This window comes from Scyliorhinus torazame, chromosome 10 (assembly GCF_047496885.1).
Source record: "Scyliorhinus torazame isolate Kashiwa2021f chromosome 10, sScyTor2.1, whole genome shotgun sequence".
Lineage (NCBI taxonomy): Eukaryota > Metazoa > Chordata > Chondrichthyes > Carcharhiniformes > Scyliorhinidae > Scyliorhinus > Scyliorhinus torazame.
Genome location: NC_092716.1, coordinates 51,846,517 through 51,865,235, shown reverse-complemented (window position 1 = coordinate 51,865,235; position 18,719 = coordinate 51,846,517). Strand labels below are relative to the sequence as shown.

At 41.8% G+C, this 18,719-nt stretch overlaps 1 protein-coding gene across 7 annotated transcripts in view; it reads right to left on the bottom strand.

Annotated features, from left to right (window-relative positions):
- Window positions 1-18,719, bottom strand: part of ankrd27 (ankyrin repeat domain 27 (VPS9 domain)) — a 115,385-nt gene that overhangs the window by 77,762 nt on the left and 18,904 nt on the right. For all 7 annotated transcript variants that reach the window (XR_011949452.1, XR_011949451.1, XR_011949453.1 and 4 more), the window contains exons 10-16: window positions 17,832-17,953; window positions 15,551-15,629; window positions 11,602-11,734; window positions 8,083-8,175; window positions 4,607-4,734; window positions 342-424; window positions 27-142 (exon numbers count right to left, since the gene is read on the bottom strand). Coding sequence is in view for 4 of the 7 variants with exons in the window: in XM_072518105.1 (XP_072374206.1) it covers window positions 27-142; window positions 342-424; window positions 4,607-4,734; window positions 8,083-8,175; window positions 11,602-11,734; window positions 15,551-15,629; window positions 17,832-17,953 (754 nt within the window). In the remaining 3 variants the exon portion in view is untranslated. The remainder of the gene's footprint in view (window positions 1-26; window positions 143-341; window positions 425-4,606; window positions 4,735-8,082; window positions 8,176-11,601; window positions 11,735-15,550; window positions 15,630-17,831; window positions 17,954-18,719) is intronic.

The following is an 18,719-nucleotide window of genomic DNA, read 5'->3' as shown; positions in this document are numbered from 1 at the left end:
CAAAACTCTTGGTCTGATTTACTTACAGTCACATTTTGATACCCTCTCTGACAGCATAGGTGAAGTGGTGTGGACCCATGATAGTCTGTAGCGTTAACCACACCTCCCTTTGCCACCAACACATCAATTAATGATGCTTGACCTGGAGGATGAAATACTTCTGTTAAATACCAATTTAGAAAACCTTTATACCCATTCTATGAGTGTCAAATTAGCAAGATGCCATTTATTTAGTTCACCACACAATTTAAACTCAATACGAATTTCAAATCTAAGGATTAAAAATAGATACAAATGTTCTATGTGCAGAAATCACATCACAGGACAAATACAGTGCTTACCACAGAAAGCAGCGACATGCAATGGTGTATAACCCCTGTCATCTCTGGAACATGGTGTGACAATCGAGGGGTCATTCATCCGCCTACAAAATAGAAAAGTTGTCTGATACCTGATTCACTTACACAAATAGTTATTTTATATTTTCTTAAAAAACAGCCAACTGGATACTATATTGAAAATAAAACAAATTTGTCCTTACAATTTTGAAGATTCTAGGGAAGGTGTACACACATGCACATATTTGTCGGCTGGACATACTATATAGACTTTAAAATCTCATTGACATTAACCTCCTAAGTTTTGTTCCTGAGCAGAAACCATCTTAGAAAGGTTGAAGACTGGACTGTACCTTACCAGAGTTTCAGCTCTGCTGACACATTAACTCACTCCACCGCCCTCAATTTTGACTGCAGCATACTAATAAATAAGTTCATTTGTGCTTTGTCTGAGAATTAAACATTACGAATAAGCGAATTTCAAATTTAGGTTTTTTTGCAGCATTCTTCTCATCCATTTGTTAATAACAAGGCTCTTCCAGCAGCACATTACCCATTTCGCCACTAGACGTTTATTTATAATACGTACTATTTAATGTTTAAGCATATTCTTTGAGAAGGTGACTGAACAGGTAGACGAGGGTAGAGCAGTTGATGTGGTGTATATGGATTTCAGCAAAGCGTTTGATAAGGTTCCCCACGGTAGGCTATTGCAAAAAATACGGAGGCTGGGGATTGAGGGTGATTTAGAGATGTGGATCAGAAATTGGCTAGCTGAAAGAAGACAGAGGGTGGTGGTTGATGGGAAATGTTCAGAATGGAGTTCAGTTACAAGTGGAGTACCACAAGGATCTGTTCTGGGGCCGTTGCTGTTTGTCATTTTTATCAATGACTTAGAGGAAGGCGCAGAAGGGTGGGTGAGTAAATTTGCAGACGATACTAAAGTCGGTGGTGTTGTCGATAGTGTGGAAGGATGTAGCAGATTACAGAGGGATATAGATAAGCTGCAGAGCTGGGCCGAGAGGTGGCAAATGGAGTTTAATGTAGAGAAGTGTGAGGTGATTCACTTTGGAAGGAATAACAGGAATGCGGAATATTTGGCTAATGGTAAAGTTCTTGAAAGTGTGGATGAGCAGAGGGATCTAGGTGTCCATGTACATAGATCCCTGAAAGTTGCCACCCAGGTTGATAGGGTTGTGAAGAAGGCCTATGGAGTGTTGGCCTTTATTGGTAGAGGGATTGAGTTCCGGAGTCGGGAGGTCATGTTGCAGCTGTACAGAACTCTGGTACGTCCGCATTTGGAGTATTGCGTACAGTTCTGGTCACCGCATTATAGGAAGGACGTGGAGGCTTTGGAGCGGGTGCAGAGGAGATTTACCAGGATGTTGCCTGGTATGGAGGGAAAATCTTATGAGGAAAGGCTGATGGACTTGAGGTTGTTTTCGTTGGAGAGAAGAAGGTTAAGAGGAGACTTAATAGAGGCATACAAAATGATCAGGGGGTTGGATAGGGTGGACAGTGAGAGCCTTCTCCCGCGGATGGATATGGCTGGCACGAGGGGACATAACTTTAAACTGAGGGGTAATAGATATAGGACAGAGGTCAGAGGTAGGTTCTTTACGCAAAGAGTAGTGAGGCCGTGGAATGCCCTACCTGCTACAGTGGTGAACTCGCCAACATTGAGGGCATTTAAAAGTTTATTGGATAAACATATGGATGATAATGGCATAGTGTAGGTTGGATGGCTTTTGTTTCGGTGCAACATCGTGGGCCGAAGGGCCTGTACTGCGCTGTATTGTTCTATGTTCTATGTTATATATCAACGGAACTATCAACTAAAAATGGTAAAAGCAAAATAAATATTTACACTTTGTATGCAGAGGGAGTGCATGATTCTCAGTCAATGCTATGGGCAATCAGCATTAACCTCACTTCACTTGCCCTTGCTTTACATGCGTATCACTTCAGTCATACAGGTAGGATGGAAACCAGCAAGATGTAGCAACCCTGTGCATGGGCAGTGGTCAACAAAATGTCTTGTGGGCTGCACTCAGAACCCAGATGGACTACAGGTGATGCCCGAGCCACAGATTAAACACTTTAATTCATGCCAATTTCATCAGTACTCAGGCAAAAGGTCATCAAACTGAAACAATGACTCAGTTTCTCTGCAGAAGCTGCATGGCCTGAGTATTTCCAACATTTTCTGCTTCTAATTTAAGTCTACAATCCTTTCCTGGCAACAGAATATACCCAGGTATCCCCACCCAGAGATGCCTCAACAGAAGTAAAGATGGGTCAACTTGGGAGTGAGCTCATAAGAGATCAAGCTTTATATAAAAGCAAAAAGGGAACCTCAGTCTTACATTACATTCTTGAAGTTAACACACAAATACGATTACACAAACCCATGGCCACTGAAGAATGATATTCACATGTTAACGATCTGTAAAATATCAAGTTGTGTGCCCAAGAATGTCACCATATCTCTGCATATCATACCTAGCCTGGCATGTATACTTTCCGCATATTACATTTTTCTCCCACAGAAATGGTTCTGTCTTCACAAATGAGGACACAAATCAGATACCTGAAATGTTGGAGAATGAAAGGTTTAGTGAGAGGGAGATCAACATTAGTAGAGAAATGGTGCTTGGAAAACTGATGGGATTGAAGGCAATAAATCCCCAGGGCCTGAGAATCTGCATCCCAGAGTGCTTAAGAAGGTGGCTCTGGAAATAGTGGATGCATTGGTGGTCATCTTCCGGGATTCTATAGACTCTGGAATTGACCCAGAAGATTGGAGGGTAGCTCACGTCACTCCGATATTCAAAAAGGGAGGTAGAGAGAAAGCAGGGAATTATAGACCAGTAAGCCTAACATCGGCAGTGGGGAAAATGCTTGAATCCATTATCAAGGACTTTATAGCGGAACATTTAGAAAGCAGTGGCAGGATCAGTCAGAGTCAGCATGGATTTATGAAGGGGAAATCATGCTTGATAAATCTGTTGGAATTCTTTGAAGAGGTAACCAGTACAGTCGACAAGGGGGAGCCAGTCGACAAGGGGTAGCCAGTCGATGTGGTATATTTGGACTTTCAGAAGGCGTTTGACAAAGTCCAGCATAAGAGATTATTGTGCAAAATTAAAGCGCATGGGATTGGGGGAAAAGTATTGAGGTGGATAGAAAACTGGTTGGCAGAGAGGAATCAAAGAGTAGGGATTAATGAGTCCTTTTCAAATTGGCAGGCAGTAATTCGTGGGGTACCACAGGGATCGGTGCTGAGACCCCAGCTATTCACAATAAATCTTAATGATTTGGATGAGTGAACAAAATGTAACATCTCAAAAGTTTGCAGATGATACTAAATTAGGTGAGAGAGTGAATTATGACGAGGATGCAGGAATCCTACAGCAAGATCTGGACAGGTTGGGCAAGTGGGCAAACCAGTGGCATTATTCATTTTGGAAGCAAAAACAGGAACGGAGATTACTACCAGAAGTTGAAAATTGGAGAGGGGAGTGTGCAGCGGTACCTGGGTGTCCTTGTGCACCATTCGCTGAAGGTAAGCATGCAGGTGCAGCAGGCGGTAAAGAAGGCTAATGGTATGTTGGCCTTCATTGCAAGAGGTTTTGAGTATAGAAGCAGGGATGTGTTGCTGCAATTGTACAGGGCCTTTGTGAGACCAGTATTGTGTGCAGTTTTTGTCTCCTTCTCTGAGGAAGGATGTTCTTGCTATCGAGGGAGTGCAGCAAAGGTTTACCAGACTGATTCCAGGGATGGCAGGACTGTCATATGAGGAGAGATTGACTAGGTTGGGATTGTTCTCGCTGGAGTTCAGAAGAATGAGGGGGGATCTCAGAGTCTTACAAAATTTTAACGGGACTAGACAGGGTAGATGCTACCAATGATGGGTGTCCAGAACCAGGGGTCACAGTCTGAGGATTCAGGGTAAACCATTTCGGACAGAGATAAGGAGACATTTCTTCACCCAAAAAGAGTGGTGAGCCTGTGGAATTCATTACCACAGGATGTAGTTGATGCTAAAACTTTGAACATATTCAAGAGGTGGCTGGATATAGCACTTGGGGAGAATGGGACCAAAGGCTATGGGGAGAAAGCAGGATTAGACTATTGAACTGGATGATCAGCCACGATCGTGCTGAATGGCGGAGCAAGCTTGAAGGGCAAAAAGACCTCCTCCTGCTCCTATCTTCTATGTAAATACCATTACATCAGATCCTTTGGTTATTTAATCACCACCTTACCCTGAAACAAGTTTCTCGCAGCTATCACAGAAACAGAGGGGATGGCACATCTTTTGAACGCTATCTTCATCAGTTTCACCTTGACTTAATAATGCTTCCACTTCATCCTGATTACCAGCTGCAATGTGCTGCAAAAAATGAGCACAAAATCAAAAACACTTTGTAAAGGGTATGGTGGACAGGAGGAAATATCCCATTTCTTCATTGCTTTTCCTCCCTCGTCTCCCTTTCTAAGCAATACAATACTCCAGGGTTTTTCAAAGTGTAGGTCGCGCCCCTGCAGGTGAGTCATGGGTGAGTTTCAGAAAGGTCAGCAGAGCAATGGTTTTCAGATGTAACACACGTGGGGCCCCTTTTTAAATATTAATACATTTTAAAAGACAACGCAGTTATCCAAATGGCGTCATCATGGAAGAAATTATGTGGAAATGCCGGCGTTGGACTGGGGTGAGCACAGTACGAAGTCTTACAACACCAGGTTAAAGTCCAACAGGTTTGTTTCGATGTCACTAGCTTTCGGAGCGCTGCTCCTTCCTCAGGTGAATGAAGAGGTATGTTCCAGAAACATATATATATATATATATATATATATATATATCTAGACAGATTCAAAGATGCCAGACAATGCTTGGAATACGAGCATTTGCAGGTGATTAAATCTTTACAGATCCAGAGATGGGTAACCCCAGGTTAAAGAGGTGTGAATTGTCTCAAGCCAGGACAGTTGGTAGGATTTCGCAGGCCAGATGGTGCGGGGCGAATGTAATGCGACATGAATCCCAGGTCCCGGTTGAGGCCGCACTCATGTGTGCGGAACTTGGCTATAAGTTTCTGCTCGGCGATTCTGCGTTGTCGTGCGTCCTGAAGGCCGCCTTGGAGAACGCTTACCCGGAGATCAGAGGCTGAATGCCCCTGACTGCTGAAGTGTTCCCCAACTGGAAGGGAACATTCCTGCCTGGTGATTGTCGCGCGATGTCCGTTCATCAGGGCCTTGCCGCCTGTTTGTCACAGAAAGTGATGTGATGATGGCGGGAACTTCACCAGATAAATTTAACTAGATGTGTGTTAAAACAAAACATGAACAATGTAAATTATACGGTGAATGAATTGATCAATCTCCGGATCAACAAGACTCTCTTTCAAGTATTAGGTGGTATGCTATGTGGAAATTAAGTGGGCAATTCAGAAACCATCCAGGCAGAACGTATAAGTATACTCAACGATGGGTGGAATGATAGCACAGCACTAGGGACTCGGGTTCAATTCCCGGCTTGGGTCACTGTCTGTGCGGAGTCTGCATGTTCTCCCCGTGTCCGCATGGGTTTCCTCCGGGTGCTCCGGTTTCCTCCCACAAAGTCCCGAAAGACGTGCTTGTTGGACATTCTGAATTCTCCCTCAGCGTACCCAAACAGGCGCCGTAGAGTGGCGACTAGTGGATTTTCACAGTAGTTTCATTGCAGTGTTAATGTAAGCCTACTTGAGACACTAATAAAGATTACAAAATTGTAAAATGTTGATTAAATAATTAATATATGAGAAAACTTTTGTTCAATATCCATTCTGACTGATTAAGGACAACCAGAACAGTTAGTTTATCAGTTGTCTGTGGAGCAGTTTTAGTGTTGTCAGCATTCATCAATATTGATTAACTTTTTTGTAATAGTGTACTTTGAAGTTGAATAAACTTGCATCAAGTAACTGAACTGCATTTAAGCAAATTGTAAAAGAAACAAACATTTTGATGTCACTATCTTCAGATTTATGGCTGTTTTATTTACAATAACCATATATGGCTCTCTCCCAGCGATAGCTGTTCTTTGTTCTCCTCTGCTCAGTCTTTTTCTTTCACTTTTTTTCCCCTTGAGGCAGCGCCCACATTGAATGCAGGTTCACAATTGTTGGCGGTCCTGCAGTAACTATTCTTCCTGTGTGACCCTGAACAGTGAATTTTTATAGACAGGAGGACATCACAGGCATGTCTGATCGTGTCCTTGCTCAATGCTGACATAAATGCAATGCACCAGGGTCTATTGGATGGTGTAAGAACAGAAAAACTAGGTGATGTTACTTCCCTTCCTTGCCTGTGGCAAGAAATCTTTTGTGTCCCAAACACTGCCTTGACTCGGGACAAACTGGGTAGCGAACGTGGCAAGGGTCCCGAAGGTTGGCCAGTTGGCAAAAGTGGGTCCAAGGAAAAAAAGTTTGAATAACACTGCAATACGCTATTCTCAAAAGGCAGCCAGCCATCAGATGTTCCAAGCCCTTCTTTCTTGGCTCAACATCTATCATTTCTTTACATTTTTAATGCGCCTTCAGGCATTCTGCGGCATTAAAAAGGTGTTTTATATGTTGGTACTACTACAGTACAAGAATTACTATTTTCTTCCATGATGACACAATTTGGATAACTGCGTTGTCTTTTAAAATGTATTAATATTTTAAAAGGTGCCCCACGTGGGTTACATCTGAAAACCATTGCTCTGCCGACCCTTTAGGGAATGATCTCAGACACGATTTAACCGAATACGGACAGAGTCCCGTAACAAGCTGGCATCCAGGTAGCAGCGCCAGGGTTCTCAGCTGGCAGTGCCAAGGTGCCACCCTGCGGACCCCCACAAGTATCGCTTGTGCAATTTTCTCATTGAGTACACGGTTTCAGATGCAGACAATTTAAACCACAAAAGCTTCATTATGAACCTGAAATTTTTGGTCGCCTTTCAAAAGAGCGGGCAGAATTTTATCTTGATCGTGTAGGTGCGCCCCCAACCTGGAAGTGTATGAAATTGTGTAAGACAACATTGGGTGTGTGTCCCTGTAATATCACGCACTTGAGCAATATTTGACAGGTGGGCCCATTAAGAGGCCCACGGAATGCAATTTTAAGTGGTCCATCTGTTTTAATGACCGACATATTTTAGCTTCAACCTTGATACGGGGGGTTGGGGGACAAAATGGCAGGACTGAAATAAAATTTTAAAGATGTCTGAACACTGAGGTTTGTTTGAATGTACAGCCCAGACACTCGTTGCATAGTTTTTCCATCATTATTTATTTATTTTAAAAACAGGTCAGCTTCTCAGTGCCTGTCCCCCGTGTAAGCACAATAGAAGCGCCAGCCCACATGCTCCTTTTCCTCGGCGCCCGTCCTGCCTGGCACTGCTAAGCCTTTCTCAGAGTATTTCATGCTGGTTGGCCATTAATCGGCCAGAAAGCATGAAGTGACATTCCAGGGCGAACTGCAGCCGGCAAAGTGCTTCATGATCGTTCCTGGGCTCACTGAGTCAGCCCAATGGGCAAAGGATTTAGGCCTATGTTTGTGCAAAGATTTTTATGCAGCCACCATGCATTTAATAGTTTTCATAATTACTAACAACACAACCATTGGATTGAAATTCTTGTGTCCTTTCTAAACACTTGAAAATTAATTACCAAGAGTTGATTTGCATCAAAATTATAAATAATTAATTCAGATTTACCTCAAACAATAAATCAATTGGAGTTGCAGACAGCTGCGAAAGCAAGTTCATCCGCTCTCTAAAAAAAACTTTATCATTTAGGTCTCCTGATCCCTAGTAAAAAAAAGGTCAATTTTGTAACAATGTAATCTGTGTTACAATCCATAAAGTGACATTTTTTGCCGTGTAATCTGTATACATTCAGCATATAGCTTACGCAACATTAAAAGCACAAACTAAAAGGGGACACCCGATGTGCAACAGAACGAATTTCAACTCGAATGCAATCACAAGGTTTAAACATTCAGACCAAACCTGGCATTAAAAAAGATTAGCTTTACAATAGGTTGTCAGGATAACAGATCCTATTGCTCAATCATATTAATGCTACATATTGACCGGAATTTTGCAGTCAGACACGACTCACCACCACCTTAAAAAAAAGCTGCCCACAAAGACACAGTAATCTCTGTGGGATGGATTTCCCCTTTCTCAATGTTAGTTTGGTTCTGGAGCCAGCTAATTTCCAGCAACAGCGATGTCATCAAGCTGGCTATTACATTCTTCTATTTGACACAAATGTAGCAACAAGAATCAGTAACAATAATGTGGGTTCATTATTTAAAGCTATGACAAATAATGTTAACTGAGAGGCTAATCATACATAGGTCTGACCACCGCAAGCTGCTGTTCTAAACTGAACACGTCATTTTGTCTCCAGTAGTGGTGAATGACAGTAGTTCAAGATATGCATCCTTAAAGGCACACGTACCTCATCATAACATCCCCCTTTTTCGAATCTACCACTTAAGACTTATCTTTAAAAAAAATCAAAATATTTCCATGACAACAAAAGAAAATAACAATGTCTGAATAAACCATTCTACAAAAGCAAAACATTTACAAGTCTCTGAAACGTATTGGTGGTTTGCTTATCTGTCCAGATGTGGTTATGGTGATCATTGGCAGCGGCTGCTGTATGTTTTCAGATGGCTAGTTTGGAATGCTTTATTTGTATTGCATCTTAAAATAACATTCTGTTCGCAATAGGAATACTTGGATGTTTCTGGTTGCAGTAATGTTATGATTTAGCATACATTTTGTTATACTGTCAGACCATTTGGTGCACATATTTGTTACGATCTTGGTTCTCGGCAGATGTTGATAATGTTATTACGATCTTGGTTCTGGGCATATGTTGATCATTTCTGCTGTTTTCTGGTGTACCATTAGTTCGGTGTTGTACTCCAACTTTCAGTCCGATGTTCAGATTGATAATTTGTTACCTGCATGCTAGTCATCAGGATCTTTTACCTTACCCCTGTTTTTTGAGTAATGCATCACATACTCCTGACAGTATCAATGAATAATGACTGGGAAGTGTTGTCCACAATGGTCTGCTGAATAGTAAATTCTGGATGTGAGGGAATGGTCACACTGAGCAATGTCATTCTAGGGTGCGACAAAGCCACATGCCAATTGGGTTTGTTTTATGGTACTTCATGATGAAGTATTTTACAGATTAAACTATATGCTCTGCCATGCCATAAGATCTGGGGTAATGCGGTGTAGTGGTATGGTCGACTCTCCACTTCTCACAAACCACCTTAAAGGGTTGTGCAGTGTATCGTGCTCCGTTGTCAGAAACATCCTTTTGTGGTGCCCTGACTGTCTTAAGAGAGAACCTAAATGTGTCTGCAATGGATGAGTCAGATTTGTAATTGATAGATAAATCAAGAAATCAGCTCCCAAAGATACCGAAGAGGTCAGTTGAGAGTCTGATCCATGGAGGTGTAGGTAGCTTCTTTTGATCATTAGGCATGAAGGATTGACATGCCTTGCATTCACTCCATGCCTTTTTAATGTCTTGGTAGATTCCTGGCCAATATATCATTTCTCTGGCCAATCTTCTGGTTCAATGTGTGCTTGGTTCAACTGTTGAAGTATATCAGGTCGCATAGAACCTAGGATGACGACTTTCTTTCACTCCTTCCTCCCCCCAGGAGATATCTTGAGTTCATCTCTCTAGTGCCACAATGTACTTATTAGGAAGGACTCTGGCCATCTGCCAGTCACTGGCATAGTTGTTGGTAAAGTCGCCTTAGTCCCAGATGACCAACGGCTGCTTTCTCCTTTGAAGGGGAGAGCTGACTGGTGGCGATATAACCGGAGGATTACCGCACCTCAGATGAGGGGCAAGGTTGAGAAGGCGGGCCTTCATGAATAACCTCAGCCAGGAATTGAACCCACGCTGTTGGCCTCTCTCTGCATCACAAACCAGCTGTCCAGCCAACTGAGCAAAACTGGCCCCCTTAAATACAACTTTTGTTAGGATACTGGATGAGAAACGCCAAACAACTTTCAATTGTAAAACTGAGGCAAGGATATTTCACCCCAGGATGATGATTCTGACCAATAGGTATCTTTTATGTTAAAACAAACTTTAATTTAAACACAGAATTAACCACATCAAAGAAATTGCTTTAAAATTAACAGTTAAACAGTTCTTAAATAAAAGAGAAGAAACTTTATCTCACCATGTACACCTGTCACAATATTCCAACAAAGCAACCAAATACAGTTCAAAATCCACTCATAAATAGTTAACAATCAAGGTTACTTGCTGTGCAGATCTTGAGAGAGGGACCCTTTCAGGAACAACCTGAAAATCCTGTCTGGTCAGACTCAAATCCTATGGTAAACTGTTGTTTAACTTAAAATCTTCCAGCAGACTGCAAAACTACATATATATTACCCTGGGTCCAACCATCTTTAGCTGCTTCATCAATGACGTTCCTTCCATCATAAGGTCAGAAGTGGAGATGCTCACCAATGACTGCACAATGTTCAGCACCATTCGCAACTCCACAGATACTGAAGCAGTTCATGTCCACCTGGACAATATTCAAGCTTGGGTTGACCGGAAACTAACATTCACACATGTGTCAGGCATTGACAATCCCCAAGAAGAGGGGATCTAACGATCACCCCTTGACATTCACTTATATGACCATCGCTGAATCGCCTATCAACTACCTGGGGGTTACCATTGATCAGAAACTGAACTGGACCAGCCATATTAATACTGTGGCTACCAGTGCAGATCAAAGACTAGGAATTCTGTGGCAAGTAACTTGCTTCCTGACGCCCCCCCCCCCACCCCAAAGCCTGTCCGCCACTATCGGGCCATGGGCCATTTCAGGCGTGTATGGACTGCACGGTAGCACAGTGGTTAGCACTGTTGCTTCACAGCGTCAGAGTCCCAGGTTCGATTCCCAGCTTGAGTCACTGTCTGTGTGGAGTCTGCACAATCTCCCCGTGTCTGCGTGGGTTTCCTCCAGGTGCTCCGGTTTCCTCCCACAAGACCCGAAAGACGTGCGGTTAGGCAATTTGGACATTCTGAATTCTCCCTCGGTGTTCCCGAACTGGCGCTGGAATGTGGCGACTATGGGCTTTTCACCCGTGGGCTAAACAGAAAAGTGCAAAAAATGAAAGTGATGGGCATGGAGAAAGGTTTCAAAAACATGGAAGTATTCTTACAGGCTGACCAAGAGTCAGGTTGCCCTGATGAATATACTCGACTGCAGCTTCGAAAGAAGTTAGACAATATCCTAGTTCATCCTTCACTGCACTGCAGAATCTAAAATTCTTGATATAACTGAGGTTGGCCATCCTGTAACGAGAAAAATATTCATAAATATTTTTAAATATATTTTTGCTATTACACACACAAAATATTGATTGTATGTTTCACCAGATGCAACAACTATTTTCCACAGCTGTGAAACAGTTTCATATTTTGGAAGTTTTATAAATGACAAGAGTATCATTGCAAGAACACAACCAAGAGCAGTTGTGAAACATTCAATATCAGGACTATACGAAAGCGAAGGATTTACATTTAATCGCTCATTCACAACCACTGAGCTATTTGAAGTGGAGTCTGCTATTTTGTAGGCAGAAACATTAGACAGTTAGCACACAATCTCCGAAACAGAAAATTAGATGCATGATCATTTTTGATTACTTAGGAGAGAACATTAGTGGGACTCACTTAGTGCTAGGGGCAGAGTTTGTAAGGTGTATCCAGGAAGGCTTCTTGATGCAATATGTAGATAGTCCAAATAGGAAGGGGCAGTACTGGACCTGGTATTGGGGAATGAGCCTGGACAGGTGGTTGAGGTTTCAGTAGGGGAACATTTTGGGTAGTGACCACAATTTTGTAGGTTTTCGGGTACTTTTGGATAGGGTTGAGGGTAACTCTCGCGTTAAGGTGCCAAAGTGGGGAAAGGCAAATTACGATAACATTAGACAGGAATTGAAGAATTTGGACTGGGTGTGGCTGTTGGAAGGTCAATCAACATCGGAAATGTGTGAGTCTTTCAAGCGACAATTGATTAGGATTCAGGAAAGTCACGTTCCTGAGAGAACAAAGGATAAGTCTGGGAAGTTTAGGGAGCCTTGGATAACGAGGGATATTGTGAACCTCGTCAAAAAGAAATAGGGGACTTTTGTACGGTCCTGAAGGATGGGGGACAGTCGAAGCCCTCGAGGAGTATAAAGAAAGTAGGAAGGTATGTAAGCGGGAAATTAGGAGGGCTCATGAAAAGTCCTTGGCAAGTAGGATTAAGGTGAATCCCAAAGCTTTTTATTCATATGTAAAAAGAGGATGGCCAGGGAAAGGATTGGATCACTTAAGGACAGTGGGGGGAATCTATGTGTAGAGCTAGAGGAAATGGGTGAGGTACTAAATGAGTACTTTGCATCAGTGTTCACCAAAGAAAATGACTTTGTGGATGATGCTTTATGGGTAGGATGTGTGGATAGTCTGGGTCACGTTGCTATCAAAAAGCAGGAGGCATTGGGTGTTTTAAAAGACATTAAGGTAGGTACGTCTCCTGGGCCGGATGGGATTTACCTCAGAATACTGAGGGAAGCAAGGGAGAAAATTGCTGGGGCCTGACTGACATCTTTGTATCCTCATTGGCTACAGGTGAGGTCCCAGAGGACTGGAGAATAGGTAATGTGGTACCGCTGTTTAAGAAAGGTAGCAGGGATAATCCAGAAAATTATAGGCCAGTGAGCCTCACGTCGGTAGTACGTAAATTATTGGAGAGAATTCTCAGGGACAAGATCTGTACCCATTTGGAAACAAATGGACTCATTAACGATAGACAGCATGGTTCTTTGAAGGTGAGGTCGTGCCTCAACTTGATCGAGTTTTTTGAGGAGGTGACAAAGATGATTGATATGGGGAGGACAGTGGATGTTGTTTACATGGACTTCCGTAAAGCCTTTGACAAGGTGCCTCATGGCAGACTGCTACAAAAGGTGAAGTCACGCGGGATCATAGGTGAGGTGGCAAGATGAATACAGAACTGGCTCGGTCACAGAAGGCAAAGGGTAGAGTTTAATACAGACAAATGTGAGATAATGCATATTGGTAGGTCTAATATAGAGGGGAAATATGCCGTAAATGGCAAAACTCTTAGGAATATAGAAACTCAGAGAGATCTGGGCGTGCAGGTCTTTGAAAGTGGCAACACAAGTGGACAAGGTAGTCAAGAAAGCATGCGGAATGCTTTCCTTCATTGCACGGGGCATCGAGTATTAAAACTGGCAAGTCATGCTACAGTTGTATAGAACCTTGGCAAGGCTGCACTTGGAATATTACGCACAATTCTGGTCGCCGCACTACCAGAAGGATGTGGAGGCTTTGGAGAAGGTGCAGAGGAGGTTTACCAGGACGTTGCCTGGTCTGGAGGGTGCTGGGCTATGCAGAGAGGCTGGATAGACTCGAACTGTTTTCATTAGAAAGACGGAGGTTGAGGGGTAACCTGATAGAGGTCTACAAGATTATGAGGGGCATTGATAGAGTGGATGGGCAAGGACTCCTTCCCAGAGTGGAGACGTCAGTCACCAGAGGGCATAGGTTTAAGGTCCATGGGGCAAAGTTTAGAGGAGTTGTGTGAGGCAGGTTTTTTTTTTTTTTTTTTTTTTTTTTTTTACACAGAGGGTGGTGAGTGTCTGGAACGCGTTGCCAGGGGAGGTTGTGGAAGCAGATACATTAATGGCGTTCAAAAGGCATCTTGAAAAATACATGGATAGGATGGGTACAGAGGGATACGGCACCAGGAAGTGCTGAGGGTTTTGGCCATGGTTGGTATCATGACCAGTACAGGCTTGGAGGGCTGAAGGGTCTGTTCCTGTGCTGTACTGTTCTTTGTTCTTATTAGCCAGGACATAAGTCCATATAGAGTCTCGATCAAAACCTCATCTGAAGACAATGTCTTGGATAATATCAAGCTCATTTTTTCAAAATTGCACCAAAGTGTTAACTTGAATTATGTCAACCTAGAAGCCTGACTCAGGGGCAAGAATATGCTAAACTGATACGCTACACTAAATTAACTCTGGATATTAAAGCTTGCTTCAATTTCAAAACAGCGAGTCCAGCCTGAATCAGTTTGCTCTGTGGGAGTAAGTGCCAGTAATATTAAAAATGTAGATGGTACTTAAGATAGAAGCATGCAAGGGATGTCTTGGGTCAGAGCTGCAAAAACGTAACTTGTAAAATAAAATATATTTTCCCAGAAAAAACAAAGAATTCAAGTACAAAGAATTCAATTACAATCATTTAAAGATATGGTTATGAAATATGAAATGTTTAACTGCCCAAATGTGTTAACTTCCCAAATGTGTTAACACTAACAGATCACTACTTTAATTTGAAAATTTTGAGTATTGCACACACATTGTGTCAAGGTTTTTCATCTTGCACTCATTAGAACAATTGACATGAGATTCACATTTGCAAAGACCATACAGGACTTGCATATCAATAATAATACTGTGTCCTTGTGCTCATTTGGCATTGCTAGCGTATTCATCAATGTTCCACTCATAGAAGGATTAATGGGACTAGCTTAATGGTAAAAACTGGGCGGCATGGACTGGTTGGACCGAAGGGCCTGTTTCCATGCTGTAAACTTCTATGATTCTAAGCCAATAATCTTGAGTGCGCTATGAATTATGCTGACAACCAATTCAAGATGACCTTTTGGGCTCACTGTATGGTGCACATAGGCATGCTAGAAGCACATTTATTAATACATAGCGTCCTGTATTTGCAGACAGAAAGAACATGTACACACATTGCACCTGTTTCAACTAAATAAAATAGGCGATAGCCATTCTCTGGTTCATTCATCAGGGCATTGCCTTGATCAGGGTTAATCGGTGTGGTTTCAATTTAAACAAAGCTTGGCAGTTAACTGACAAGTCATCAGTTAACTGGTGCATTCTCCATTGCAAGCCTCTACTTACCACCCAATCAGCAAACTATTCTCATGAAGAATAAATTGTTGCTCCATTTACATTTGATGTTCTTGTGAATTATCCCAATGAGTGCAAGCTCAAAAGCTTCGACAATGTCTTTTTTCAGCAATACTCAAGTAGTACCAAACAACAGGAGTATTCATAAACTTACCAGTTTGGGATTTCTGTTTTGACCAGTAAATAAAGCAGGACAGGCAGCAGATCATCAGCTGACATAGAATGTAAATTAACTAAAAATCAAAAAAAGGTTTTTGGAAAACATTGTAAAATCACGTTTGATAAACATGTTGCATAGAGACAGAATCCCAGCAAATTCTTGGGGCAATATTTTTAAATTAATGTAATAGCATATGTACGGGTACATCACAGGGCTCGTTTAGCAGTGTGGAAGTCACAGGAAATTATGGCAAGATTGATACCATTATTTACATCATGCTATAATTTCCTGGGACTTACGTACTGCTCCAGTTTCCCTTGCCAAGCGATTAATTATCATAGCTTTGCAGGCCCTACCCCATAACCCCCTATCCACAACAATTAAAATCAATAATAATCAGGAATTTGCTAAATTTACAGTACTGCACTGCGATTGCTACTTAAATAAAAACTTGGTTATTTTTAAATAAGACTTCTCCCAATTATGATATAAATAAATATAATAAAGATTTTAAAATACTATCCATTCAAGTTGATTGCTGAACTTTTACACAACCTAGGAAATCAAAGACTCTTTGGCTATTACTATTTGAAAGAATAAACATTAAAGTTATCGTAATATTAATTTTGAAATAATGCATGCTAATCATAATGTATGCTAATCTTCTTGTTCCATTGGTGGAAAAAACACCAATATGCTAACACTATACTTACTGGTATTTGTTCCTCATTAATTTCAATCATTTTCTCACCAATTTGATTAGTGAATAACATTTATCTCTGATAGATTTATTTATTGTTTTAACTCAACCAAAAATAATGCATGAAGTAATGTGGGTACATTGTCGGAATGGGTATAGATGTTAGGAATATAGATGTCGGTTTTCTTGGGTTACAGCATCAGATGAAGCACCTATTTTTGTATGCATGCAAATTTTTCTGTAAAGGATAACAAGTAGAACTGCAGTTTGCCTCATTGTATGTTATGGATTTATTTTTTATTGTTAGGTGTATTTAATATAAAAAATATAGTGCAGCACATGAAGCAAATTAGGCTCAACATCCTAGCCCACAGTCATAAAAAAAAAACATCCAGAATCTGTGTAAATAAATGTGTATTTGTCTCTCGATATTTATATCTCTATGGAACAGACGTAGAATAAGTTTAGTTAAATAATATAAGTGCTTTTATGTGACACAAGTGCAGAAAAACTAGAGTTTGATATTTAGCTTAGATAGTGCCCCACAATGTACTACTTTATTGATTCATTGGAGATTGTGGTTCTCCCTAAATCGGACAGGACAAATCCAAACTAATCAAATAGTTGCATTCTTCAAATCCAACAGTGATAGCTTAATTTATTAATGCAGAGAGACCTCCATTCTGCAAAATAGGTACAGACCTCTGGCTCAAAGGGGCACATGGTCGGAATCTCTGGCCTCCATTTCCCTGCAGATACAAGGACATTGGCTGCACCACTTATGATTCGCTATGGTATTTTATAAATCAATTTTCCAAGACATTGAGGCACACGTCTGCCATTGAAAGATCAGGGGACCCAAGAGTCTAATTTATGCCATTTATTGCCAACATTGTTGTTGCAGAAAGAGTCCTTGTGCTTCATATATAATATGTATCCTAACGTACAAGGAGTGGCAATCATAGCTGGGTTGCCACTCTGCTCCTTTTTACTAATACTGTACATCTTTCACCCACCTTTCGACTCATGCAGCTCAGTGGGTTCAAGGCCTTTAGTCAAGTGCAGCAGAATCAGACACAATCTTATGGCCCGAGTGGCCCCAGCCGCTTTCAGCATCCAGGGAGAAGACAAGTGGGTAGAATGGAGGAAGGGGTATCAGGTGGTCAGTCGCCAGGGTCAGATGGTGGGTCAGGGGGGTTACTAGTATAGTTACCCAGGAGTTAGAAGTGGTTTTAATCCTTCTAACCTTTCCTGGGTAACTACTCTGCTAAGAGAATTGGAACCATTCAAAGCTGACGATTTAAAATTGGAGTTTTGGTTAGTTCCTAGTGCAGGGTGATTGCCCTTTAGAAGTTTGAACTTCCCGGTAATTGCTGTAGTCCTTGCATGGGGACTTCGGGAGGATCTCTTAGCGTCTTCTGGGGCACCTGCTGATACATTGCCCCAGAGATCGGAGGTTACGCACCAATGTATTCTTATAGGTATGGTGGATTATCCAAATATGCAGATGGAATAAAATAAAGAGCAAAGCATGAACACTGTTTTTTTCCCTCCAACCATTCCTAAAGTACTGACCTCGTTGGCTTGGTGACTGCATGACTGCATGTACCACATTTCGTAAGCAGATCAGTTTAAGTTGTGGGCTCGTACACCGGTTCAGCTGACTTAACTCCCGCTTGGCACGAGGTATATTAATACTGAAATATTAAACACAGTCATCAGCTTAGAACATGGTTTGTATTATTGCCACTATATTATTACAATATTTTATTGGGTCAAAAACGTAGAGGAATGGCATTGCCATCAATGATGCAACGGTACTTTAAAAAATATCACTCTTTCGTTAATACCCACTTTTACACTGATTTACTTAGACCTTTTCATAGCAGGTACAAAACCAGCTGGCCTCCATCTAACAATGGCATCCCTACTTCACCCCTATAAGGTAAAGAACATTCTGGAGCACCAGAGATAAGTGTTCTTCCCATTCATACATGAATGCGTACGGAGTCATTGCTCTTTGGCCAGAATGATGACAGACATGTGCAAGAAGCCTCACGTGGACACTTTTCTGCTCGCCTCCACTTCGCTTGGAATGCGATAGAGGGACCATTACTGTGACAGCATAGAAAGACTAACCACATGAGCCCTTGTTCAGTCATAACCAGTCACCCAGGTGGATGGAGGTTTTGAATCATGAGCTGGTTGCCCTTCTGAGGCATTCCACTTCCTTCCATCCGTCCTGCCTCTGACTGCAGTTGAAAGCACAGAATGTGCATCTTGCTGGGATCTCAATGTTATGAGACTCACGAATCGGGACCAAACTTGCTGCAATGCAGGCTTCATCAGAGAGGAGAGCAAAAGTGAGTTCTTTGACATCCAGTTACCTCAAAATTATTAAGGTGTCCCTTTAGTCGGCCACTAGTGCTGACCTTGAACTCCACCCACCCAAAAAAGACCCTC